The sequence below is a fragment of the Microcaecilia unicolor genome, chromosome 6 (assembly GCF_901765095.1).
Source record: "Microcaecilia unicolor chromosome 6, aMicUni1.1, whole genome shotgun sequence".
Classification (NCBI taxonomy): Eukaryota; Metazoa; Chordata; class Amphibia; order Gymnophiona; family Siphonopidae; genus Microcaecilia; species Microcaecilia unicolor.
This window is the reverse complement of record NC_044036.1, coordinates 193,891,930-193,918,118: the sequence shown is the minus strand read 5'-3', so window position 1 is coordinate 193,918,118 and position 26,189 is coordinate 193,891,930. Positions and strand designations below refer to the sequence as shown.

The following is a 26,189-nucleotide window of genomic DNA, read 5'->3' as shown; positions in this document are numbered from 1 at the left end:
GCTGGGATTGCTCCTTTTCAAGTTTCCGTGGCTCAGATGTTTTTCTGCCGCGAGGATTTGATGAAGGTCTGTCTCTTTCTTCACTTAAAATGCAGACGGCAGCTCTATCCGGTTTCAGAGGTCGGATTCGGGGTAAGTCGGTGGCAGTCTTCCCGAGGTCGCCCGTGTCTTAAAAGGAGTTAGCCTTCTTCGGCCACCGGTCAGATCATTCTTTCCATGTTGGGACCGACTTAACCCTAAAAACAGTGTTTTTTGGTGGATATTGCATCCGCTAGGAGAGTTTCGGAGTTGCAAGTTTTTTCCTGCAGGTCTCCATTTCTACAGTTTTCTAAAGAGCGAGGTCCTTCGTCCGGTTCCTTCTTTTTTGCCTAAGGTTCTCTCTCGGTTTCATCTGTCCCAGTCGGTTTTCTTCCTGTTCTGGGATTGGTCTCAGGTACGCACGAGCAGAAGAAATTGCGTACTTTGGATGGTAAGAGAGTGCTTAAACGATATCTCGCAGTCACTGAGGTTTTTCGCCGCTCGGATTGTCTTTTGCTTTTTGCTGGTCACCGTAAGAGTTTGTCAGAAAACCCAGAGTTTGGACAGCACCGTAAGAGTTTGTCAGCTTCTAAGCCTACGTTATCTAGGTGGATTAAAGAGATAATAGCTTCAGCCTACCTCTTGGCAGGCAAGGCAGTCCCGGAGGCTATTAATGCTCATTCTACTAGAGCGCAGGCAGCGTCGTGCGCGGAGTATTCCTTGGTGCCTCCTGCAGAGATTTGTAAGGCGGCAACTTGGTCCTCTCTCCATTCTTTTTCTAGATATTACAGACTTGATGTTCATTGTTGGCAGGAGGCGGTCTTTGCATCGCGGGTACTCACTGCGGTCTTGCTGGGGTCCCACCCGTAGAACTACTGCTTTGTTACGTCCCATCAGTCCAATCCTGGGCCGGTCCGGAGGGATGCTAAGGAAGGAGAAATTAGGCCTTACCTGCTAATTTGCTTTCCTTTAATCCCTCCGGACCAGCCCAGGCCCCTCCCTGTTCCAGTTTTCTGTCTGTGTTTCCATGTTCTATTTATTTGTTTGCAGAGCTGTTTTTTGCTAGTTAGACAAATATTTAAAAAAAAAAAAATCATTGATCTTCTATTATGGCCATACCGCTGCTCTGGTAAGGGTATGTGGTGAGCCATTACAGTGAGGCCATACCACTGCTCTGGTAAGGGTACGTGGTGAGCCATTACAGTGAGGCCATACCGCTGCTCTGGTAAGGGTACGTGGTGAGCCATTACAGTGAGGCCATACCGCTGCTCTGGTGAGGGTAGTCGGTGAGCCATTTCAGTTAGGCCATACCGATTCTCTCGTAAGGGTTTTCGGTGAGCCATTAAGATAAGGCCATACCGCTGCTCTGGTAAGGGTATGTGGTGAGCCATTACAGTGAGGCCATACCGCTGCTCTGGTAAGGGTATGTGGTGAGCCAGTACAGTGAGGCCATACCGCTGCTCTGGTGAGAGTTGTCGGTGAGCCTTTATTAGAGCACGTTCTAATAGTGCTCCCTGGTTGCTAGAATTCCTTGGGGCACAGAATGTATTGTTCTTCTTTCTGCTTTGTTATTCAAATACTGAGGCTAGGGTCACATGACCAGGGCTCCTATTGGCTCGCTAGAGTCATTGTTTTTTCTCAGTCTCCAACCTGCTGGAAGGCGAGCACAACCCATCAGTCCAATCCTGGGCCGGTCCGGAGGGATTAAAGGAAAGCAAATTAGCAGGTAAGGCCTAATTTCTCCTTTCTTGAAGGGGTGAACAAACGTGGATAAAGGTGAGCCGGTTGATATTGTGTATCTGGATTTTCAGAAGGTGTTTGACAAAGTACCTCATGAAAGACTCCAGAGGAAATTGGAGAGTCATGGGATAGGAGGTTATGTTCTATTGTGGATTAAAAACTGGTTAAAAGATAGAAAACAAAGAGTAGGGTTAAATGGTCAGTATTCTCAATGGAGAAGGGTAGTTAGTGGGGTTCCCCAGGGCTCTGTGCTGGGACCGCTGCTTTTTAACATATTTATAAATGACCTAGAGATGGGAGTAACTAGTGAGGTAATTAAATTTGCTGATGACACAAAGTTATTCAAAGTTGTTAAATTGCGGGAGGATTGTGAAAAATTACAAGCGGACCTTATGAGACTGGGAGACTGGGCGGCTAAATGGCAGATGATGTTTAATTTGAGGAACTGCAAAGTGATGCATGTGGGAAAGAGGAACCCGAATTATAGCTACGTCATGCAAGGTTCCACATTAGGAGTCATGGACCAAGAAAGGGATCTAGGTGTTGTTGATGATACGTTGAAACCTTCTGCTCAGTGTGCTGCTGCGGCTAAGAAAGCAAATAGAATGTTAGGTATTATTAGGAAAAGAATGGAAAACAAAAATGAGGATGTTATAATGCCTTTGTATCGCTCCATGGTGCGACCGCACCTCGAATATTGTGTTCAATTCTGGTCGCCGCATCTCAAAAAAGATATAGTGGAATTAGAAAAGGTGCAGATAAGGGCGACAAAAATGATAAAGGGGATGGGACGACTTCCCTATGAGGAAAGGCTAAAGCAGCTAGGGCTCTTCAGCTTGGAGAAAAGGCGGCTGAGGGGAGATATGATAGAGGTCTATAAAATAATGAGTGGAGTGGAACAGGTGGATGTGAAGTGTCTGTTCACGCCTTCCAAAAATACTAGGACTAGGGGGCATGCAATGAAGCTACAATGTAGTAAATTTAAAATGAATTGTAGAAAATTTTACTTCACTCAACGTGTAATTAAACTCTAGAATTCGTTGCCAGAGAATGTGGTAAAGGCGGTTAGCTTTGTGGACTTTAAAAAAGGTTTAAACGGCTTCCTAAAGGAAAAGTCCATAGACCGTTATTAAATGGACTTGGGGAAAATCCACTATTTCTGGGATAAGCAGTATAAAATGTTTTGTACTTTTAGGATCTTGCCGGGTATTTGTGACCTGGATTGGCCACTGTTGGAAACAGGATGCTGGGCTCTATGGACCTTTGGTCTTTCCCAGTATGGCAATACTTACAGTATGTAGGTCCTGAGTTTACCTCATTGTATGCAGAGACTAGTGGTCTTGCTTTACTTAGGAAATCATAACTACAAGTCCCTGCATGCAATGAGGTAAACTAGATCAACCCTGTTGGGCGGGCAATTTTGGATCTAGTTAGCAACCCTATCCTGCTCTCCTTCGTTTGCAGAGTCTGTTAGAGGGGTACAGGACACAGCAGTGCTTCAGTGTGAGCCTGTACTTACAGGCACATACAGTACTCACTCTTCTTTAAGCTTGGATTTAGTGCAGGAAGAGGTGGAGTGTAGTTTCAAGTGATCACATCACATGATGACAAGCAATAGAATTTTATTATTCATAATGCATAATCCATTCTGTGTTACAAAGCCCATTCTACTACTATTACTTATCATTTCTATAGCACTACAAGATGTACGCAGCGCTGTACATTTGAACATGAAAAGACAGTCCTTGCTTGAAAGAGCTTACAATCTTGCTTGAACAGTCCAGGTGCATGGGTTTATGCCGCTCTACCAGCAAATGGAAACGTAGGCCACAGTTTTAATTACAACATCATTATATGAAAGGAGTGGTACAAATGAGGCACTTGCTGGTATTCTCTGTGTTCAGTAGATGGTGCATATGCTAGACTGGAGCAGTAGGACTGACTTTGAGCTTCTCCTGGTAGAACAAGAGTGAGATTTTGGTCTTTGGGCCTTCTTTTCAGCCTTTATCCTTTGCTCCTAGGGCAACAGTCATGAGTTGCTTTTTTCTAGATAAGATTTTAGACAGTCCTGGACAGGAGCTGGCTGACTTGATATATATAAGTACCAACAACATAGGAAAATGTAGGAAGGAGGTTCTGGAAGCCAAATTTAGGTTCTTAGGCAGAGCTGCCAAGGGGGCCAACCCACTCAGTGGGAGCTCAAGGGCCTGCCCCATCCCACTCCGCCCCTAGCTCTGCCCCACCCATCCCAACCCATTTCTGTGCCCCAGCACAGCTAATTCATAGCCAGCAGCAAAAGGAGTGGTCTCCTCAACCAGCAGCAGCAGGAAACGCCTTCATAAAATGTCATCTGCTGCTGCCATGGGATCAGTCTGCCCAACAAGATAAACTCATAGCACTTATGCATACTTGATCTTGATTTGTCCTTGCCATTTTCAGGGCACAGACCTCCAAGTGGGGCTTCACCAACGACTTGTGCAAGAGCATTTCCTTTCTTCTACTGGTTACACCCCTCTCTCTGCAGCCTAGCATCCTTCTGGCTGTGGCCACCACCTTGTCGCATTGTTTGATCACCTTGAGATCATCACATGCCATCACTCCAAGGTCCCTCTCCTGAGCTGTGCTTAGCAATCTCTCTTCTCCTATCTCTTACACCTTCTTTGGATTTCTGCATCCCAAGTGCATCACTTTGCACTTCTTGGCATTAAATTTTAATTCAATAAATACTAAGAAACCTTAACCATTTAAACAAAATTGTGATATGTTTATTAATTCAAATCTTATCTTATTTTTTAATTCATCAAAAATGATTTTGTGCTCTCAAAATGGTAAGTATTAACCTCAATATACACTGGATGCCTTTCAGGGGCATTTTCGAAAGAGAAGGGCGCCCATCTTCCAACACAAATCGGGAGATGGGCGTCCTTCTCTCAGGGTTGCCCAAATCGGCATAATCGAAAGCCAATTTTATTTTATTTATTTATTACATTTGTATCCCGCTCATCGCAGGCTCAATGCGGCTTACATAATAACAAGAGAATACAATCTGTAGTATCAGAATCGACAAAGGAGGTATGTAATAAGACAAATGAACAAGGAGTAAATGGAATAGAAGAGATGTGAGAGAAAGGATAGGGATAGGTAAGGAGGTGGGGTGATAAAGGAGAAGTTGGGAAGAGCATGGAGGGTAAGAAGGTTGGTAGGAGATATTTTCTGAGTCATTGTTGTTAATGATTAGTTGAACCGGTAAATAGATGGATTGCTTATGATTACTTATGGTACGTCAGGTCATTCAGGTAAACCTGTTTGAATAGATGGGTTTTCAATAGTTTCCTAAAGGGAACATATTCACTAATTGACCGAATGTATCTGGGCAGAGCATTCCAGAGTTGGGATCCCAGGTAGGGGAAGTTAGATGCATGGTAGGTTTTGTACTTTAGTCCTTTGCAATTGGGAAGGTGCAGATTAAGGTATGATCGTGAAGATGTTGACGTTTCTGGTCGGAAGGTTTAATAGATTGACCATGTAACTTGGAGATACTCCATGGATGATCTTGTGGATTAGTGTGATGGCCTTAAAGTTGACTCGTTCTTTAAAGAAGAAATTAAATGACACAAACAACTACCGACCAGTAGCATCCATCCCCCTGATAATAAAATTAATGGAAAGTATGGTAACCAAACAACTCACTGAATACCTGGACAAGTTCACAATATTACATGAATCACAGTCAGGATTTCGATCCAACCTTAGCACTGAAACAGTGCTAACCACTCTTATAACCAAATTTAAGCAACTAATTGCAACTGGGAACAATGTCCTACTCCTACAATTCGATATGTCCAGCGCGTTTGACATGGTCAGCCACCAAATACTCTCGAACATCCTAGACTACTTCGGGATTGGAGGAAATGTACTAAGATGGTTTACAGGCTTCTTAACAACAAGAACTTATCAAGTGACTTCCAAATCAAAAACATCAACACCATGGAAACCTGAATGCGGAGTACCACAAGGATCACCGCTCTCACCAACTCTTTTCAACCTAATGATGACACCATTAGCCAAATCACTATCTGACCAAGGACTTAACCTGTACATATATGCAGACGATGTCACGATATACATCCTGTTCAAACAAGACATAACCAAAATCACAAATAAAATCACACACAGCCTCCAAATAATGAACTCATGGGCGGACGCATTCCAACTAAAGCTGAACGCAGAAAAAACACAATGAGGCATATTTTCAAAGCACTTAGCCTCCCAAAGTTCCATAGAAACCTATGGAACTTAGCCTCCCAAAGTGCTTTGAAAATATGCCTCTATGTCTCATCCTGTCCTCACAATACAACACAATCAAACCCAACACCATAAACACCCCAGACTACAGCCTGAAAATTCTGGGAGTCACAATTGACCGAAATCTCACACTCGAAGACCATGCGAAAAACACAGCAAAGAAAATGTTTTATTCAATGTGGAAACTTAAAAGAATCAAACCTTTCTTCCCAAGAGAAGTATTCCGCAGCCTAGTACAATCAATGGTGCTAAGTCATCTAGACTACGGTAATGCCATCTATGCCGGATGCAAAGAGCAAATCATTAAGAAGCTTCAAACCGCTCAAAACACAACAGCCAGACTCATATTTGGGAAAACGAAATACGAAAGTGCCAAACCCCTAAGAGAAAAACTGCACTGGCTCCCATTAAAAGAATGAATTACATTCAAGGTTTGCACCATGGTCCACAAAATCATTTACAGAGGAACGCAATAAGATCATCACGCACATACCTCAACCTCCACTATCCTAACTGTAAAGGGCTAAAATATAAAACCACATACGCGACCAGCTTCTCATACATCTGCACGCAGCTATGGAACGCACTACCGAAGGCCATAAAACAACGCAAGACCTAACCATCTTCCGAAGGCTAATGAAAACAGATCTCTTCAAGAAGGCATACCATAAACACCCATCTTAAATACTAAATAATAACACTACACATGAGCTATACAAAACCGAAATCTTATCACATGACAGACACCACCAACCTAAACCTTATGTAAAACAGGGTCTCTCTACAGTTGATGACCTAACGTAGATTATAATGCAATCTATCACTCAGAAACATTCATGCAATACATAATTATTCTCCTCTACCATGTATGTATGCACATGGTATATATATATATATATATATATATATATATATATATACACCATGATCTAATCCACATATGTTATGTTCCATGTATGTTATCATGTATATATGCACCGTAATGCAATAACATTTGCAATTCTGTTACCCGGAAATGGCAACCAACATTACGGCAAATGTAAGCCACATTGAGCCTGCAAATTGGTGGGAAAATATGGGATACAAATGCTACAAATAAATAAAATAATAGGGAGCTAATGAAGTTTCATACGGAGGGGTGTTGCACTTTTCAATCTAGGCTTCCCATAAATAAGTCTAGTTGCCATGTTCTGGGCAGTCTGAAGTTTTTTCATAATTTGGGCTTTACATCCAACAAAGATACTGTTATAGTAATCAGCGTGGGTGAGTACCGTGGATTGTACCAAGCTGCAGAAGGTATTCATGGGGAGATAAGGTTTCACACATTTCAACATCCACATCCACATTTTGGGCGCCCTCAACTGCAGTCCTTCGTGGGGACGACCAAAGTTCACGGGGGCGTGTCGGAGGCGTAGCGAAGGCAGGACTGGGGTGTGCTTAAGAGATGGGCGTCCTCAGCCAATAATGGAAAAAAGAAGGGCGTCCCTGACAAGCATTTGGTTGACTTGGTCCATTTGTTTCACAACCAAGCCTCATAAAGATGCCCAAACTGACCAGCTGACCACCGGAGGGAATCAGGGATGACCTCCCCTTACTCCCCCAGTGGTCACCAACCTCCTCCCACCCTAAAAAAAAATAGTTAAACATTTTTTTTGCCAGCCTGAAATGTCATACCCAGCTCCATAACAGCAGTATGCAGGTCCCTGGAGCAGTTTTAGTGGGTGCAGTGCACTTCAAGCAGGCGGGCCCAGGCCCATCCCCCACTATCTGTTACACTTGTGCTGGTAAATGTGAGCCCTTCAAAACCCACCCGAAACCCACTGTACCCACATCTAGGTGCCCCCCTTCACCCCTTAGGGCTATGGTAGTGGTGTACAGTTGTGGGGAGTGGGTTTTGGGGGCTCAGTACCCAAAGTAAGGGAGCTATGCACCTGGGAGCAATTTGTAAAGTCCACTGCAGTGCCCCCTAGGGTGCCCGGTTGGTGTCCTGGCATGTGAGGGGGACCAGTGCACTATGAATGCTGGCTCCTCCCATGACTAAATGGCTTGGATTTGGTCATTTCTGAGATGGGCGTCCTCGGTTTCCATTATCGCCGAAAACCGGGGATGACCATCTCTAAGGACGACAATCTCTAAGGTTGACCTAAATGTGGAGATTTGGGAGTCCCCAACCATATTATTGAAACGAAAGATGGATGCACATCTTGTTTCAATAATATGGGGTTTCCCCGCCCCTTCACAGAGCTGTCCTGTGAGGACAGCCCCAGGAAAACTTGGGCGCCCCGTTTGATTATGCCCCTCCACGTCATCAAAAAGCTAACATGGCAAATTTTATTATCAGTCTACTTTTTCAACAGTATCACGATGTTCCAAAACTTGCTGCATCATAAGTGTTGATCATAGAAACATGACGGCAGATAAAGGCCATATGACCCATCCAGACTGCCCATCCTCTGTAACCCCTAATTCTTCCTTTTCCTAAGCGATCCCACATGCTCATCCCATGCCTTTTTAAGTTCTGACACAGTCCTCGACTCCACAACCTCCACTACCCTTTAACTTTCTATTATAATATATACATCTAACATGCTCAAATGTCCATCTTCCCAGTGACTCATTATCTAGCTCCAAGAGAGTTATTAAAGATGTACTTGAAAGATGTTTTGCAACTCCCCGATTATGAATCTTATTTAGTTTGAAATTTGTATTATTTGCCCAGGGGAGTGAAGGAAATTAGAGATGGAAGCTGCCTGACTGGGTGGCTGGGTTCACATGAGGCTCCGCAAACAATAAACCTTTTGCTTATTTTTGCTTATTTACAACCCAAATTTTTAGTGACTTCTGCGCAGTCTGTATTTGAGGCATCAGTCCTCAATTTTACTTTGAACTTCTTTCTTTTATTTTGGCTGGAGAAAAGAGCTTTTATCTTCCCTTCATATTGCAAATAACTCTCCTCATGCCCTGTGACCGGTACTGGATCTATATTTACATCTAACCCTCCTCCTGGACAACAAAGAAAAAGCCTACAGCAACCTGCTTCAATTGGACCATCCAAGGATATCAGAACCAGAAACTATATAGTTCATACCTACAATCCATGAGTTAAAGTTTTATTTTAACCACATAACTATTTCTAAATCTGTTAGATTTCTTAAAACTAAAGTCAACCGTCAGCCACTGCATTAAGTTTCCAAAGAAATTCACATAGAAGTGCTAAGTACAGCCATTTGTTTTCTATTGCTGGAAGCCTTTGATCTTTGACTCTCTTTGCTTGTGAAATAAGCTGGATTTACAACTGAAAAACCTCCAGAGATCTGCATCAATTTGGAACAAAGGACACCAGGATCAGAAACTGCTAACTAAACCCCCACTACAACTTTTGAGATAATGTTCATATCTATAACTTATACTACCTCTAAAGTTCTGTTATCTTGCTGAAGCTTCCTCAGTATTAAAACAGTACCGAAACTGTCCTAGTGTCCGCAATGAACTCATTCAAACAAGCAATTGCAACTGGTAACAACATACTCCTCTTACAATTCGACATGTCCAGTGCCTTTGACATGGTTAATCATGAAATACTACTACATATTCTAAAATACTTAGGAGTAGGAGGCACAGTTCTCAAATGGTTCAAAGGATTCCTGACTACAAGATCATACCAAGTAACAATGAACGCGGACAGATCATCCCCATGGATACCTGAATGTGGAGTCCCCCAAGGATCCCCCCTCTCACCAACCTTATTTAACCTAATGATGATACCTTTAGCCAAACTTCTAGCCAATCAAAACCTCAACCCCTACATATATGCCGATGACGTCACAATTTACATCCCGTTCAAACATGATCTAAATGAAATCACCAACGAGATCAACCAAAGCCTCCAAACAATGCACACATGGGCAGATGCATTCCAACTAAAACAACGCAGAAAAAACACAATGTCTTGTACTCACCTCACAACATAACACAAAAAATTTCTCCACCATAATCACACCATACTGTTCTCTTCCTGTCTCACAAAACTTGAAAATTCTTGGGAGTCACCATTGATGGAAACCTCACTCTTGATGCCCACGTGAAAAACACGACGAAAAAGATGTTCTACTCCATGTGGAAACGCAAAAGAGTAAAACCGTGTTTCCCGAGATACATCTTCTGTACCCTTGTACAGTCAATGGTAATAAGTCATCTGGACTACTGCAACGCACTGTACCCTGGCTGCAAAGAACAGACTATCAAAAAACTCCAAACTGCCCAAAATACTGCCGCCAGACTCATATTTGGAAAAACTAAATATGAAAGTGCAAAACCCTTAAGAGAGAAACTTCACTGGCTCCCACTTAAGGAACGCATTGCGTTCAAGATCTGGACGATTGTACACAAAATCATTCACGCAGACCCCCCAATCTACATGCTAAACCTCGTAGACCTACCTCCCAGAAATGCCACAAGATCATCTCGCAAATTTTTCAATCTGCACTTCCCCAGCTGTAAAGGACTAAAATACAAGCTGATGCATGCCGCTACCTTCTCTTACATGAGCACGCAGCTATGGAATGCACTACCTACAGACCTGAAAACAATCGACGAAACAACTATCTTTCGCAAATCTCTGAAGACATATTTCTTCAACAAAGCCTACAATGAGAACCGATAACCTCACTAATCCACCTCAGCAACCTACTCAGTTATGAAAACCCACCTTCCACAACTACCCTAATCACTCCCTTCCTTCTTCTCTCTTCCCTTACTTAATCTCTGCACAACACTAACTGTATCTGATATCCTGGAATGACAATGTTAACAAAACTATGTAAGTCACATTGAGCCTGCAAATAGGTGGGAAAATGTGGGATACAAATGCAATAAATAAAATTAAAAAAACTTCCAAATAATTTCACAGGAGTGAAACACATCCATCTACTGCATGTCTTTGATGAACAGAAGTGCCTGATAAATATTAGATACTGGACTTTAAAAACCAAATTATCAAGCATTTCCCCTGGCTACATTCCAAGGTATGGTTATGGTCAATGACGCCTCTTTGTCTTACAAATTCCTGAACCTCTCAGATAATCTCCTCTTCCCAGTGGTGTGCTGGTAAATGTTTACCAACAGGCTCTCTCCCCCCCCCCTCCAAATTGCAAAGCTGGCTATAGCTGGGGAGAGAGCCTGGGGGGGGGGGGGGGGGGGCGGGGGGGGGGAATGCATTACTCTCTCCAGGAAAATTTTTTTTAATGCTCCCAGGTTCCAATCTAATTCATGTTTAATGTGGGATAAAATGCCATAAATAAGTAAATAAATATAAACTTTTAACGTTGAGAACCTGATTCTCATAACATGATGTCTGTCTTACCAGGAAAAAAAAAATCTCTGCAGTATACCCAAAATGACACAAACCAAATTAGCATACAGACCAGGAATTAGGAGAACAGACAGTCTTGCCAACTCTGAAAAACAATGTGTTATCAAAATCTCTGAACCTAACAAACAGATTCCTATTCAGACACATGGCCTTGCAGTCATACATGCAGAATAGAGATAGTCCCTATTCAAATTCTTCAAAAATTAACCTGAAATCCTAAGAAGTTAGACTCTGCATCAGGGGTGTAGCCAGACCTCGCCGGGAGTGGGGGCCACAGCCCGAAGTGGGGGGGGGCACTGTTTAGCCGCCCCCCCAGCCACCACATCCCCTTGAAACCCCCTTCCTGCCACCAACCCTCCCCCGCTGTCGCCGCCTGCCCCGCCGCCGCATTGCACCCCCCTGCCAACGATCCCCTTGAACCCCCCTCCCACCACCACCCCTCCCCCGCCGTCGCCGCCTGCCCCGCCGCCACAGCCACCACCTTGTTTGCTGGCCGGGCCAGCCAAAGAGAATCTTTTCAGCGCCGGAGTAGCGCCGTCGTTCAAGGAACTTCCTGGTTATGATCAGCTGTTTCTGACGCCTTACGTCGCGTAAGGTGTCAGAAACAGCTGATCATAACCAGGAAGTTCCTTGAACGAAGGCACTACTCCGGCACTGAAAAGACTCTCTTCAGCTGGCTCGGCCAGCAAACAATGTGTCGGCTGCGGCGGCGGGGCGGGCGGCGACGATGGGGGAGGGTTGGTGGCGGGAGGAGGGTTCAAGGGGATTGTCAGCAGGGGGTCAAGGCCAAATCTACGGGGGCCTAGGCCCCCTCAGGCCCCACATAGCTACGCCACTGCACTGCATGCAGCATAATACCAGAAAAAAACAGAAAGAAACACGTTGCTATAAAATGCAAAATATGATAGCAGATGTAAATTCTCAAAGTGGACATATTCCAAACACTAAAATGAAAATAATTTTTTCTACCTTTGTTGTTTTTCTGATCATGCTGCCCCAGTATCTGATTCTGCTGCTCGCTATCTGTTCCCTTGATTCCGTTTCCAGGGCTTCCTTTCCATTTATTTCTTTTCTTTCCTCCTTTCGTCTTCATTTCTGGTCCTCCGCAGACTTGACTGTCCAGTGGATCCAGCTTCTTCCTATTTTCTCCATCCATGTGCAGTTTTTCTCCTCTCTTCCTTTTCCCTCATCTCATTTCCTTCCTCTCTCTTCCCTCCATGTCCAGCATTTCTTCTCTCTCCCTTCCCTCTCCTCCATCCATGTCCAGCATTTCTTCTTTCTCCCCTCCATTCATGTTCATCTCATTTCCTCCATCTTCCCACCCCTCCATCCATGTCCAGCATTTCTTCTCTCTCTCTCCCTTCCCCTCCATCCATGTGCATCTCCTTCCTGTCTTCCCTTCCCTCCATCCATGTCCTGAAACTCTCCTCTCTCCCCTGCCCTCCCCTCCATCCATCCATGTCCAACAACCCTCCTCTCTCCCCTGCCCGCCACTCCATCCACCCATGTCCAGCAACTCTCCTCTCCCCTCCCTTCCATCCACTTATGTCAAGCAACTTTCCTCTCCCCTGCCCTCCCCTCCATCCACCCATGTCCAGCACCTGTCCTCTCCCCTGCCCTCCATCCATCTATCCATCCATATCCAGCAATTCTCCTCTCTCCCCTGCCTCCCTCCATCCATCCATATCCAGCCACTCTCCTCTCTCCCCTGCACTCCCCTCCATGTCCAGCAATTTCTCCTCTCTCCCTGGGCCCTGCCTTCCCATCCATCAATGGCTTCGATGCTCCTCTCTCCCCTGCCCTCCCGCTCCCATGTTCACCTGCCCCCCAACATCCCTCTTTTTGCTCCTGCCGCCCTGGGGGGGTTTAAATCTTTGATTTACCTCAGTCGCAGCAGCCACAGTGAAAGCCTGTCTCTAGCCTTTCCTTTGTTTCCTGTCAGTGTCCCGCACTCGCGGAAAGAGGAAATGACGTCAGAAGAAGGCGAGACACTGACGGGAACGAAGGGAAGACTAGAGACGGGCTTTCACTGTGGCTGCTGCGATGGAGGTAAATCAAAGATTTAAACCCCCCAGAGCGGCGGGAGGTGAGGCAAACATGGCTTGTGGCACCCTCCTGCTATGCTTACCTCACTTACCGCCGGGTTGCGCCGCCCCTAGGAACCAGCTCACCTGCCAGAACAACCGGCTCGCAAGAGCTTTAAAAATTTAACAACTGGCTCTTGTGAGCCGGTTGTTCTGGCACGTGAGCTGGTTCCTAGGGGTGGCGCAACCCGGCATAAGTGAGGTAAACATGGCAGGAGCCGGTGCGAGCCGGCTCCAGCACACCGCTGCCTCTTCCCCTCTCCACTGCCTGCAGTAATTCCAAGCCTGCACTTACCATCTAAGCAATTGCATAAAGTTAAGCAAAACAGCTGCCCTAACTTGTGCTGAGTTAATCGGGCATCAGTCTGAATTGCCCCCCACGGGGGACCGTACGAGGCAGCAGACGGTGCTCGGGGAACACTTACATGCGAAGAACCACAACAGAAGGGAGAAGGGCCCAAACAAACTCACCTCAACAAAGAAACAACAACTAACAAAAGTCCACTGAACACCAAATACAGAAGACCCATTCCAAACAATCCAAGTGGGCTACGTCAACGCTAGATCCGCTGTAAATAAAACAGCAATACTAACAGAATGAATCATGTCAGAAAACCTCGACCTACTCTTCCTCACTGAAACTTGGATCCATGACCAAAAGGACCCTATAATCCTAGACCTGTGCCCTCCAGGATACAAAATCACACACTGGACCAGAAAAGAAAAAAGAGGCGGAGGCATAGCCCTAATCTGTCGGTCCCACTTTACCACCTAAACCACTGCCGAGTCCATAACACCTCAACTTGAAATTGCCTCAATCAGAATCCACAACAAAACCCTATGCGATCATGTGAATTGTGTCTTGTTTTACACACCTCCTCCTAGAAGACCCAAACTCTACCAACGCACGAGAATGCAAGGAATTCCTCCACTCATGGGATCTTAAATGGCCACACATGCAAGCTACCCATGTCAAAGGGCACACACTCGACCTCATCTCACACAATCTGTCCATAGACCAGAACCTAATAAATGGACAGAAATACCATGGACCGACCACTACAAACTAAACCTATCCCTAAAATGGCAGAAAAAGGGTACACACCATATATAAGAACACACAACCTACAGCACAAGAGGCCAAATAGACTCTGAAACATTCTACGAATGGACAGCACAAACGGACTCCATATACTACCTCTCAGAATGGGATAAAAGATGCAGAAGCATACTGGACGAAATAGCACCCTTACGAACAAGAACCTCACATAGGCATAACTCGATACCATGGTTCAATTAAGAACTGAAAAAAATAAAAACACAATCCGGGAAACTCGAACGAGCTTGGAAAAAAATAAAAGACGAACACACACTCAACGCATGGAAACAAATACAAATAAAATACAAATACGCAATAAGACAGACCAAAAGGTCGTACTATAAAACTAAAATAGGGCCACATTACAAAGACACGAAGAAATTATACCAACTCGTGAACAAACTACTAGACATCACCTTGGTCACCACAACCAATACAGACTGCAGACAACCTTGCTAAATACTTCAATGAAAAATTGCAAACCTACGTAAAACGCTACCTCAGGACAACACTGATATCGAAAATTTCATCACTGGCTTGGACCCAACCCCTGGTAAGTACCCAGCAGACCGAACCTGGTCAAACTTCGCTCTCCTCACCGCGGAAACAGTCACCCAGGCAATTAATAGGTTCTCCAACTCTCACTGTAAATTGGATACCTGCCCCAGCTACCTAATAAAATCCCCCCCCCCCCCCCACCGCTTCATAGCAGACCTTACATCCCACTTAAACTACACTCTTCAACAAGGTCTCTTCCCTAAGGAAAATGGCAACATCCTACTCACCCCAATACCAAAAGATCCCAAGGAAAAATCAAACGAAATCACTAACTACCGCCCAGTATCATCAATCCCACTGGTGGTCAAACTGATGGAAAGCATGGTAACCAAACAACTTACTGATTATTTAAACAAATTCACAATATTACATGAATCACAATCAGGATTTCGCCCCCTCCATAGCACTGAAACAGTACTAATTACCATAGGAGCCAACTTTTCAAAATTATTGGGGGTGCTAAGCCCAATGGAAATAACCCCTCCCTGGACACATAAAAGGAATTTTCTCAATATTGTGGGTGCTCAAGCACCCACAGCACCCACAGAGTCGGCTCCAATGCTAATTACCCTCTTAGCCAAATTCAAGCAGGAAACAGCAACAGGCAAAATTATACTTCTCCTCCAATTTGACATGTCCAGTGCGTTCGACATGGTAAACCATAAAATATTACTAAGACTCCTAGATTACTTCGGGATTGGCAGACACATACTTAGTTGGATCAAGGGTTTCCTAACCACTAGAACATGTCAAGTGAAATCAAGCTCAAACATATCACCACCATGGAAAGCAGAATGCGGAGTACCTCAAGGATCACCACTATCACTGATTCTTTTCAACCTAATGATGACCCCACTAGCCAAATCCTTATCCAACCAAGGCCTTAACCCTTTCATCTATGCAGACGATGTCACAATATACATTCCTTAAAAACGTGATCTGACAGAAATCACCAACGAAATCAAGCTCAGCTTGAATATCATGGACTCATGGGCAAACGCATTTGAACTAAAACTCAACACAGAAAAAACACACTGTCTAATCCTCTCATCCCAATACAATACGAACAAACCCACAAGCATAAACACCCCAGATTATACCCTCCCTATCTCAGACATCCTTAAAATTCTCGGCGTTACAATAGACCATAACCTCACACTAGAGAACCAAGTGAAATCTACAACAAAGAAAATGTACCACTCAATGTGGAAACTCAAACGTGTGAAACCATTCTTCCCAAGGGAAACATTTCGCAACTTCATACAATCAATGGTACTAAGCCATGTAGACTACTGCAACGGAATTTATGCCGGATGCAGATTACAAATTATAAAGAAACTTCAGACCGCTGAAAACACGGCAGCCAGGCTTATATTTGGAAAAATGCGATTCAAAAGCACCAAACCCCTCTGAGAAAAACTGCACTGGCTCCCAATCAAAGAACATATTGCTTTCAAAATCTGCACGCTGGTTCATAAAATTATCTACAGCGAAGCCCCGGGATACATGACAGACCTCATAGACCTACCCAGTGCCATAGCGAGGGCAGCTGACACCCGGGGCGGGTTGCTGCTTCGCACCCCACCCCCCCTCCGGGTGCAGCATGGCGCACCCTCCCCCCTCTGGAGCACACCCCCCCCCCATGGAGCGCGTACTTATCGGAAAGCGGCGAGGGACAGTGGGAGGGCCGATCCACCCCGACTGCACGTTGCTGGGAGCTGCGTCGGCTCCGCTGGTTCCCTGCTCTCTCTGCCCCGGAACAGGAAGTAACCTGTCCCGGGTCAGAGAGAGCAGGGAACCAGCGGAGCCGACACCCCCCCCAGCGGCGTGCACCCGGGGCGGACCGCCCCACCGCCCCCCCTTCCTACGCCACTGGACCTACCAACCAGAAACACAACAGGATCAACACGAACATACCTAAATCTCCACTACCCAAGCTGCAAAGGACTCAAATACAAATCAACCTACGCATCCAGCTTTTCCTACATAAGCACACAACTATGGAACACATTACCAAAAGCCGTGAAAACAACTTATGATCACCTAAACATCTGGAAATCATTAAAAACTAACCTGTGGTGGCAAGATGGCGTCCTAGCTAGACCTACAGCATTCTCTGTGTTAGCGGGTGTTTTGGTGATTCAGCTTTTTTATCCTCTAAACTTGATATGCCGCACACAAAGAGAAAGGGGACAACAAGGGGGCAACCGTCGCTTCCTTTAACATCGTCTCCTGCCCAGCTAACACTCGATCGGTATGTAAGGTGCTTACCTCCCGAACAAGGACCGGCGTGCCCCGCATTGAGCGATGTCAAGGGAGCGGCACCGACTCAGGGGTTGGATACTACTCTATCGCCGCCTATGCTGAGACCGCCTCCCTGCCCAGCCGCTTCCAGATTTGATGAAGCAGACCAGTCAGCGTCCGATGTGTCGAGTTTGAGCCTACTCGGTGGTTCATCTTCTGGAGGGGCGGTTGGAAACATCGAGGAGCAGGAAATGCTCAAGGAGGCGTCATTGGAAGTTATTTGGCAAGCAGTCCAGAGGCTGACGGTCGAGGTAGCAAATTCTACTAAGCAAATGTCTACAGTTGTGAGTAAACTGACGGCCATGTCAGATTCCTTAGATAATATAAAGCAAGAACATACTAAACAGATTGGGCAATTGGAAACGGATGTTAACTCCGTCAAAAGTGTAATGGATACTCTGATTAAAGATAAAATAATTTCGGCTCGAAAGTTAGAGCAGTTGGAAAATTATAATCGAAGACTAACCTTGAGATTGCTGAATTTTCCAAAGCTACCAACTATGACACCTCGTGATTTCCTTAAGAAGTACCTTCTAGAAATATTGAATTTTTCTTCAACAGATATTCCCCCTTGTAATAGAGTGTATTACCTGCCAAATGTTTCAAAAGAGAGAGATGTCTCTGAGTCAGCGAAGGTTGCTTTGGATATTGATACTCAGAATTTAACTGCTATCTTGGAAGACTCCATGGGAGATGTTACAACAAGAGGAACTTTAATTATGACTTTAGTCTTTGAACAAGATATAAATTTGTTGATGAAACTTTACTTTAAATACTCCTCAAAATTATTCTGTGGCCAGAGAGTCTGGATGTTTCCAGATGTAGCAAAGATCACACAACAAAGGAGGAAACAGTTTTTACTTTTGAGGAATGATGTTAAGGGATTGGGAGCAACATTGATGCTGGCCTATCCCTGTAAATGCTTAATTCGCCTATCTGGAATCAAATATGTTTTTTTTGATCCACTTCAATTAAAGATGTTTCTGGACTCTAAAAGACCTTCTAGTTGAATGATAGGAATAATTCTCAGCGATGATGTATAGGGATGAAGATCAGGATTAGCCTCAGAGAAAAAGTTGCTTCAGTGTTACATACTCCCTGAGTTGTACTTACAAAACCACTCTCCCCCTCCATATGGTGGTCTGAGGAAGAGTAAATACAAATGTTTCATTTAAATTTAGATGTATTTTCCGTTTATATAATTTCTCTGTATTACCTTACAAATGATTGTTTGTTTGTATTATTGAAATCATATAAATAAATAAAAAATAAATAAATAAAAACTAACCTGTTCAAAAAGGCATACCCTACCGACCCAACTTAAATGCCTGTACCCTGCAACACAACTAAACCAAAGCTTGTAATGGACATATACATAGTAACATAGTAGATGACGGCAGAAAAAGACCTGCACGGTCCATCCAGTCTGCCCAACAAGATAACTCATATTTGCTGCTTTTTGTGTATACCCTACTTTGATTTGTCTCTTCAGGGCACAGACCGTATAAGTCTGCCCAGCACTATCCCTGCCTCCCAACCACCAGCCCCGCCTCCCAACCACCGGCTCTGGCACAGACCATATAAGTCTGCCCAGCACTATCCCTGCCTCCCACCACCGGCTCTGGCACAGACCGTATAAATCTGCCAAGCACTATCCCCGCCTCCCAACCACCAGTCCCGTCTCCCACCACCGGCTCTAGCACAGACCGTATAAGTCTGCCCAGCACTATCCCTGCCTCCCAACCACTAGCCCCACCTCCCACCACCGGCTCTGCCACCCGATCTCGACTAAGCTCCTGAGGATCCATTCCTTCTGCACAGGATTCCTTTATGCTTATCCCATGCATGTTTGAATTCCGTTACCGTTTTCATTTCCACCACCTCCCGTGGGAGGGCATTCCAAGCATCCACTACTCTCTCCATGAAAAAATACTTCCTGACATTTTTCTTGAATCTGCCCCCCTTCAATCTCATTTCATGTCCTCTCGTTCTACCGCCTTTGCATCTCCAGAAAAGGTTCGTTTGCGGATTAATACCTTTCAAATATTTGAACGTCTGTATCATATCACCCCTGTTCTCCTTTCCTCCAGAGTATACATGTTTAGTTCAGCAAGTCTCTCCTCATACGTCTTGTAACGCAAATCCCATACCATTCTCGTAGCTTTTCTTTGCACCGCTTCAATTCTTTTTACATCCTTAGCAAGATACAGCCTCCAAAACTGAACACAATACTCCAGGTGGGGCCTCACCAACGACTTATACAGGGGCATCAACACCCCCTTTCTTCTGCTGGTCACACCTCTCTCTATACAGCTTAACAACCTTCTAGCTACGGCCACCGCTTTGTCACACTGTTTCGTCGCCTTCAAATCCTCAGATACTATCACCCCAAGATCCCTCTCCCCGTCCGTACCTATCAGACTCTCCCCGCCTAACACATACGTCTCCCGTGAATTTCTATTTCCTAAGTGCATCACTTTGCATTTCTTCACATTGAATTTTAATTGCCAAACCTTAGACCATTCTTCTAGCTTCCTCAGATCCTTCTTCATGTTTTCCACTCCCTCCCGGGTGTCCACTCTGTTACAGATCTTAGTATCATCCGCAAATAGGGAAAGGGAAATGGGACTTGATATACCGCCTTTCTGAGGTTTTTGCAACTACATTCAAAGCGGTTTACATATATTCAGGTACTTATTTTGTACCAGGGGCAATGGAGGGTTAAGTGACTTGCCCAGAGTCACAAGGAGCTGCAGTGGGAATTGAACCCAGTTCCCCAGGATCAGAGTCCACTGCACTAACCACTAGGCTACTCCTCCACTCCAAACTTTACCTTCTAACTCTTTGGCAATGTCACTCACAAATTTATTGAACAGAATCGGCCCCAGCACCGATCCTTGAGGCACTCCACTACTCACCTTTCCCTCCTCCGAGAGAATTCCATTCACTACCACCCTCTGGCGTCTAAGAGCCTCTCTTCCTCTACGATTCCCTAATGTGTCTGTACACACGAACCTTATTCTACCACAACATTACTGCATTTGTTCATACCGGAATTGGCAAACGTCTTTACGGTACTATGTAAGCCACATTGAGCCTGCAAATAGGTGGGAAAATGTGGGATACAAATGTAACAAATAAAATGAAAATAAACTAATTCATCTGACAGCCTAGACATCTCAGTTTCTTGAATCTTCACAAGACGTAATTAATAAACGTACTATGCTGTCAGTTACTTTGCAATCAGAAGAATAGAAAGTTGCCATCTTAAAGGCTTATTTCCCTAAAAAGAATTTGCTATTGTGTGATCAGGCGGTATTTCTTTTTTCGGATGTTTCTAGACCTACCCAGTTAGGAAGCAAAGCTTTTCTTCAATTGAAGTCTAAAGCAGAGCTGCCAAGAGACTGAGCCAGGCCCGGGGCAGGGCTGCTGTCCCCCCCCCCCCCCCCCCCCAGGATCGCCGCTGCTGCCACCTCCCCCTCAGGATCGGAAGTACCTTGGCTGGTGGGGATCCCAAGGCTCCGCCAGAAGAGGCCTTCCTCCAGCGCTGGTATTTCCTCTGCCGCTTTGCCTGCCCCTGCGACTGCTTTTCTCTCATGTCGCGCATGCTCGGTTTCCAAACTGAGCATGCGTAGCCTGAGGGCCCAGCAGCCACTTGGCAAGCAATGCAAGGGGGGTCTAGCGCTGGAGTTTTCTCTCTCCTGCTCCTGTTGGGATTCGATTACCCGGGTCCCATCAGGAGCAGGAGAGAGAGAGACCTCGGCACTAGGCCCCCCCTCAACGTGAGCTTCCTTTTTTTTTTAATTTCCTTGCAAATTTGTGATTGATTATGAAGATAAGAGGTGTGTTTTTGAATCCGTTGCAGCTGGAGAATTTCCTTGTTGGGAAACCAGTAAAGGGAAAACCAGACTACAATTGATTTTCTTTATTATTTTGATGGTTGAGGAATGATTTAAAAAAAAGATCAGAGATGTTAATAACCTGACTTGAAACTCATTATCTTGATTTTCCTTTGGAGCGTTTTCTCCGTATGTTTTTCTTTTTTATTTCTTGAATGCTTCAGCAATGATGTAAGGTACCTCCCATGATGTGGACTTGAATTTAAATATTGTATTTTGGTTAGTACATAAGTACATAAGCACCGCCATACTGGGAAAAGACCAAGGGTCCATCAAGCCCAGCATCCTGTCTCCGACAGTGGCCAATCCAGGCTTCTAGAACCCGGCAACCCCCCCCCCCCCCCCCAAAAAAAAAAAATAAAAAAATTTAATAACGTTCAATGGACTTTTCCCTCAGGAATCTGTCCAAACCCCCTTTAAATTCCGTAAGGCCAGCTGCTGGTTGTTTTGGAAAGATCTTTATATATTTTTCATGTTAGTTGCTTCTATATTTTATAAGTGTTTAATAACAAAAAAATCAGAAAAGCTTAGCTTGCAGGCTTGTAGTGCTTCTTGGGAATTCCAAAATCTCCAGGAAGCAGCCCCTCTGTTAAAGACACAGACTCTACTAGGGAACAGGTACAATGGGAGCCAAATTAATTAAATTAAACCTCAGTCAACTCTGCAGTAGGAAGAAATTTCAAACCAAGTTCTTGAAATAAGCAGTAAGCACCCTTATTGAACAGTCAGTTAAGCACAAAACACACACAGACAAGGCAAAAGAGTAGTTATAAAGTCACCAGGAGGACAGAAATATTGCAAATTATAGCAGCAAGAAGCTCTGCAAGTGTCAGGACTCTCAAGGCTAAACCTGGATTCGTGAGCCCTTAGACCTCTGCTGAGGAGCGGCAGCGGCAGGCAAAAACCCCCAACCAGCACTGGGCTAGCACACCAGCAAGGCAGGGACTGCAGACGCAGATAAGCAAGCCAGAACACACGGACTGGAACTAGGCTTCACCTACACTTGACTGCTGTTCCCCAGGGGTTGAGCCCCTGGGTGCAGGCAGCCGGCAGGACTTAGAGGAAAGCTGGTACTGGAGCAAGCAGGCTGGAACACCAAGAAACTCACACCAGAAAAGATTCTTAAACAAGCTTGGCCAAAACAGGGTTCAGGATAGGAATCAAGATTCAGGATTTCCAAACAGGCTTGGCTGGAAGGAAACTGAAAGCAAGCAGGGCAGACACAAGCAGGAGGGGAACTGAAGCTGAAGACAACCAGTCACAAACAGAGGAAGAACGGATACTATACAGGGTAAAGGACTTTAAGACAAGCTTGACTAACCAGGGTAGGGCAGAAGCCCAAGGTGAACAGGGAACCAAACAAGACAGACTAAACAGGACACAAAGCTAGGCTTCACAGACAAGAACTAGGGCAATGACTGAAAGCTGCCAAGCAGCCACTAAGAAAGACATACGTACAAGCAATAAAGCTAGACTGAAAGCAGAACCTAGCAGACAGACAAACAAACAAACAAACAAACAAACAGAGAACACAAAGGCTAAAGTACACACAGGCACCAAGAAATCACAGAACAGAACAGGGCAAGTGTGCAACTGCACACCGGTTACCTCGAGACCCTTGGCAATGCAAAGGCCCTGCTGAAAGGGCCAGGTGCCTAATAAAGGCAATCAGCAGCTGAGGCTCAGCTGCAGGAATCTCAAGGCAGCTAAGGGTGAGGCTAGCTGCCAAACTTCCAACCAAGTCTGTAGGGCTAGAATATCTGGACCAGACTAGAATGAAAGTCTGGAATGTGTAGGGAGACAGCAAGACAGTCTATGGCAGCCACCGGTTCTGGCCACCAGAGGGCGAGGTGAGCACAGCCAAGGAAAATAGTCACCATCGTGACAGCAAGTGAGAGGAAAGGAAGTTTTTTCCTTTTTTATTTCTTGTATAGAATATATGGAGGCAAAATCAGCAATGTTCTAGGAAGAAATCAGAGCGAGACACACAGAGATGAAAGAGCAGTATAGAATCTATGAGTCAAACTACACACAAAAATCTGAAAATATATAAATTCAGAAAAGCTTAGGTTTCAGGCTTGTAATGGCTCCCCTGGAAATGGCCATGTAGCAAGTAGTTCACTTACTGCAAGGCCATATCCTTAAAAAAGCCTTTTACCCGCTGCGGTAAAAGGGGGCATCAGCACACAGCAAAACCACACGCCAATGCCACCGCAGGGGTCCTTTTACCACAGCTTGGTAAAAGGACCCCTTAGTTTTTTAAATTGTTCATGGCCAATTCCTTTGCCTATTCTAGCTTTATTTATTTCCTCATCCAAATGGAAATCATTACATTCAAAGGGTTTATTTATCCTTTCTCTTCCTACTGCTGCACAAATACGGTACAAATGGTTTCATAACCTTTTATTCTCTTATCAAGCATCTATAGTTTGGAATAACTTTCCAACATCTGTAAAGGCCGAGACAATTTACATGGGGTTTATGAGAAAGCTAAAAACTTGAGTCGATATTCAAAGTGATTTAACCTGTGGCATAGCTTTGAGTGGGCCTGGGTGGGCACAGGCCCAGCCAATCTTGGCACAGGCCCAGCCAGCTGTAGTGCCACACTGCTCTTTTCCCCCCCTCTCCTCCGCAGCATCCCGGCATCTGCGCTCTGGTCTCTGAACTCCTTCTCTCCCTGGTGTCGGTACAGGTGTCCTCGGCGCATGCAGTGATTCATTCTTGCTGTTGCGCCAGTCCCACAGGCTTCCATCTGCCGCGTTCCACCAGACAAGAAACAGGCAATGACGTCAGTGAGGGCAGGACATGGCAGATGGAAGCCTGTGGGGCCAGCGCAAGCAGCAAGAATGAATCGCTGCAGGCGCCGAGGATGCCTACATCGGGGAGGGATAGAGTTCAGAAACAGGATCGCAGATGCCGAGACGCTGCAGAGGAGAGGGAGAAGATGTGGGGTAGGTGAAAAAAACCCCCTCTTATGTTCTTAAATATCTCCAGGAAGATATTCGTGGTGTGTGGTTGGGGGGAGGGGGGAGAGGGGGCACGTGCGCATGGAAGGGCCCATCCAATTTACCTCTACGCCTGTCCAAAATACCAAGTCTGGTTACGCCTCTGGATTTAACCAGCCAGTTAAATCACCTGTTTGGGGCTAACTGGTCATTTTCAGCGGCACTTAACCAGGTAGTGCCACTGAAAACGTCTGGGTAGCGCTTATCCCAAACCTGGCTTATTTGGGTTTCATTCTAGGGGTGGGATCAGCACTTAATCAGTCAAGAAAACTGCATAAATAGGACCACATAAAAGTCAGTTCTATCTTTATGCTCTGAATATCACACTTAACCGGCTTTGCTTTAGCCAGGTCTGCAAACCTGGACCCTGCCCAGCATTAAATTACCAGGAATAACGCTAAGTGCGTCTGGCTGAATATCAAGCTCAGGCCCATGCTTGTTTAGCAAATATCTCAATGAAGATTTTTTTTTTTAAATAAGTAATCGGAATCTTTTTGTTTTCCTCCCACGTATTTTATAGCTGGCAATCTTTTTCTGAAACAATTTAATTGGAAATTGCGGAATATAAGAATAGCGTTGCATTGTGTTACATGTGGCAGCTGTTTACTTTAATGTCTAATATGTGCATCTGTCCCTCTGCAGGGAGTGCCAGGTGAAGCACTGGCAGAAACACAAGAAAGCCTGTGAATTGATGGCTGATGCCTTGAAGAATGTGGAAGAGGAGCTGAAAGTGAAGCCCAAACAAGAAGGCTCCATGAGACTTGAACAGTGACCTGTCCCCTAGGTTCAGATGGAAATACTAATACCTGCCTGCCTCTCACTTTGACGTTTCCTTGCTTGGCATAGGGCTGAATGTAATAATGCACGTGTCAGAATATTGCACAGACTAAAAACACCTTTTACTCACAATGGGAATTACTTTCCTAGGCTGTTTGGGGAGGTTAAGGTGGAGTGGGGCTATGGTGGGGTTGGGGCTATGGTGGGGTTGGGGCATGGCTAGTTAAAATCATAAGGGTGCGGGCAACACCTGTTTTAGTAGTAAAGGAACGGTAGGGACACTATTGAACACAGCAGTGAAAGACCCCCTCACTGTGTCTGTGGTGCAGATACACCAACTACCTCTATTACTGATGTTATAGTGCACATTAAATATACTGCCAAAGAAATCAAAATACTGCACACCAATATAACACAACGTATTAAACAGAATAGTATTTTCAGTATTCTGGAAATAAATGATTTGCCTATCAGATGTTTTTGTATGTTTCCAAATGGCCACCAGGCTTCAGACTTTCTGGCCTTCAGTTTACTATCTGTAACAGTTGTACCTAATAGTTAGAGCAATGAGCTGAAAACCAGGGAAGCCAGGATTAAATCCCACTGCCACTTGTTCAGACCTTGGACAAGTCACTCAATCCTCCAGTGCCTCAGACACAAACTGAGACTATAAACCGTCCAGGAACAGGAAAATACCTACTGTGCCCGAACCTAATTCACCTTGAACTACTACAGTGAAATGTGTGAGCTAATCTGAATTCAAAATCAAGTACCAGGCACACTGTGAAGTACAAAAGTTACTCGGGAACTATAGAGCAAATCTACCATACCATAATAGCAGTAACTTCCAGTAATCACATAATCAAGGCCTTCCTAGGAAAAGACTGCCCTGTAAATATTGCAGTGGACACTGAACATCAATACACCTATTGCAAAAGCTAAACAAGCTGGATTAGTACAGATCAATCCTACATTGATGTTCAGGGGTAAATAATCAGCCGATGGTGGTCAGCATTTCTCTGGCCAATG

The 26,189-nt window shown here is 45.0% G+C and overlaps 1 protein-coding gene across 1 annotated transcript in view; it reads left to right on the top strand.

Moving 5' to 3' along the window:
* The window catches only part of ZMYND10 (zinc finger MYND-type containing 10), a 185,214-nt gene extending 159,860 nt beyond the window's left edge, over nucleotides 1-25,354 (top strand). Inside the window, exon 12 of the mRNA XM_030205499.1 lies at nucleotides 25,026-25,354. Coding sequence (XP_030061359.1) covers nucleotides 25,026-25,155 — 130 coding nt within the window. The 3' untranslated portion in view covers nucleotides 25,156-25,354. The remainder of the gene's footprint in view (nucleotides 1-25,025) is intronic.
* Nucleotides 25,355-26,189: the final 835 nt, after the last annotated feature.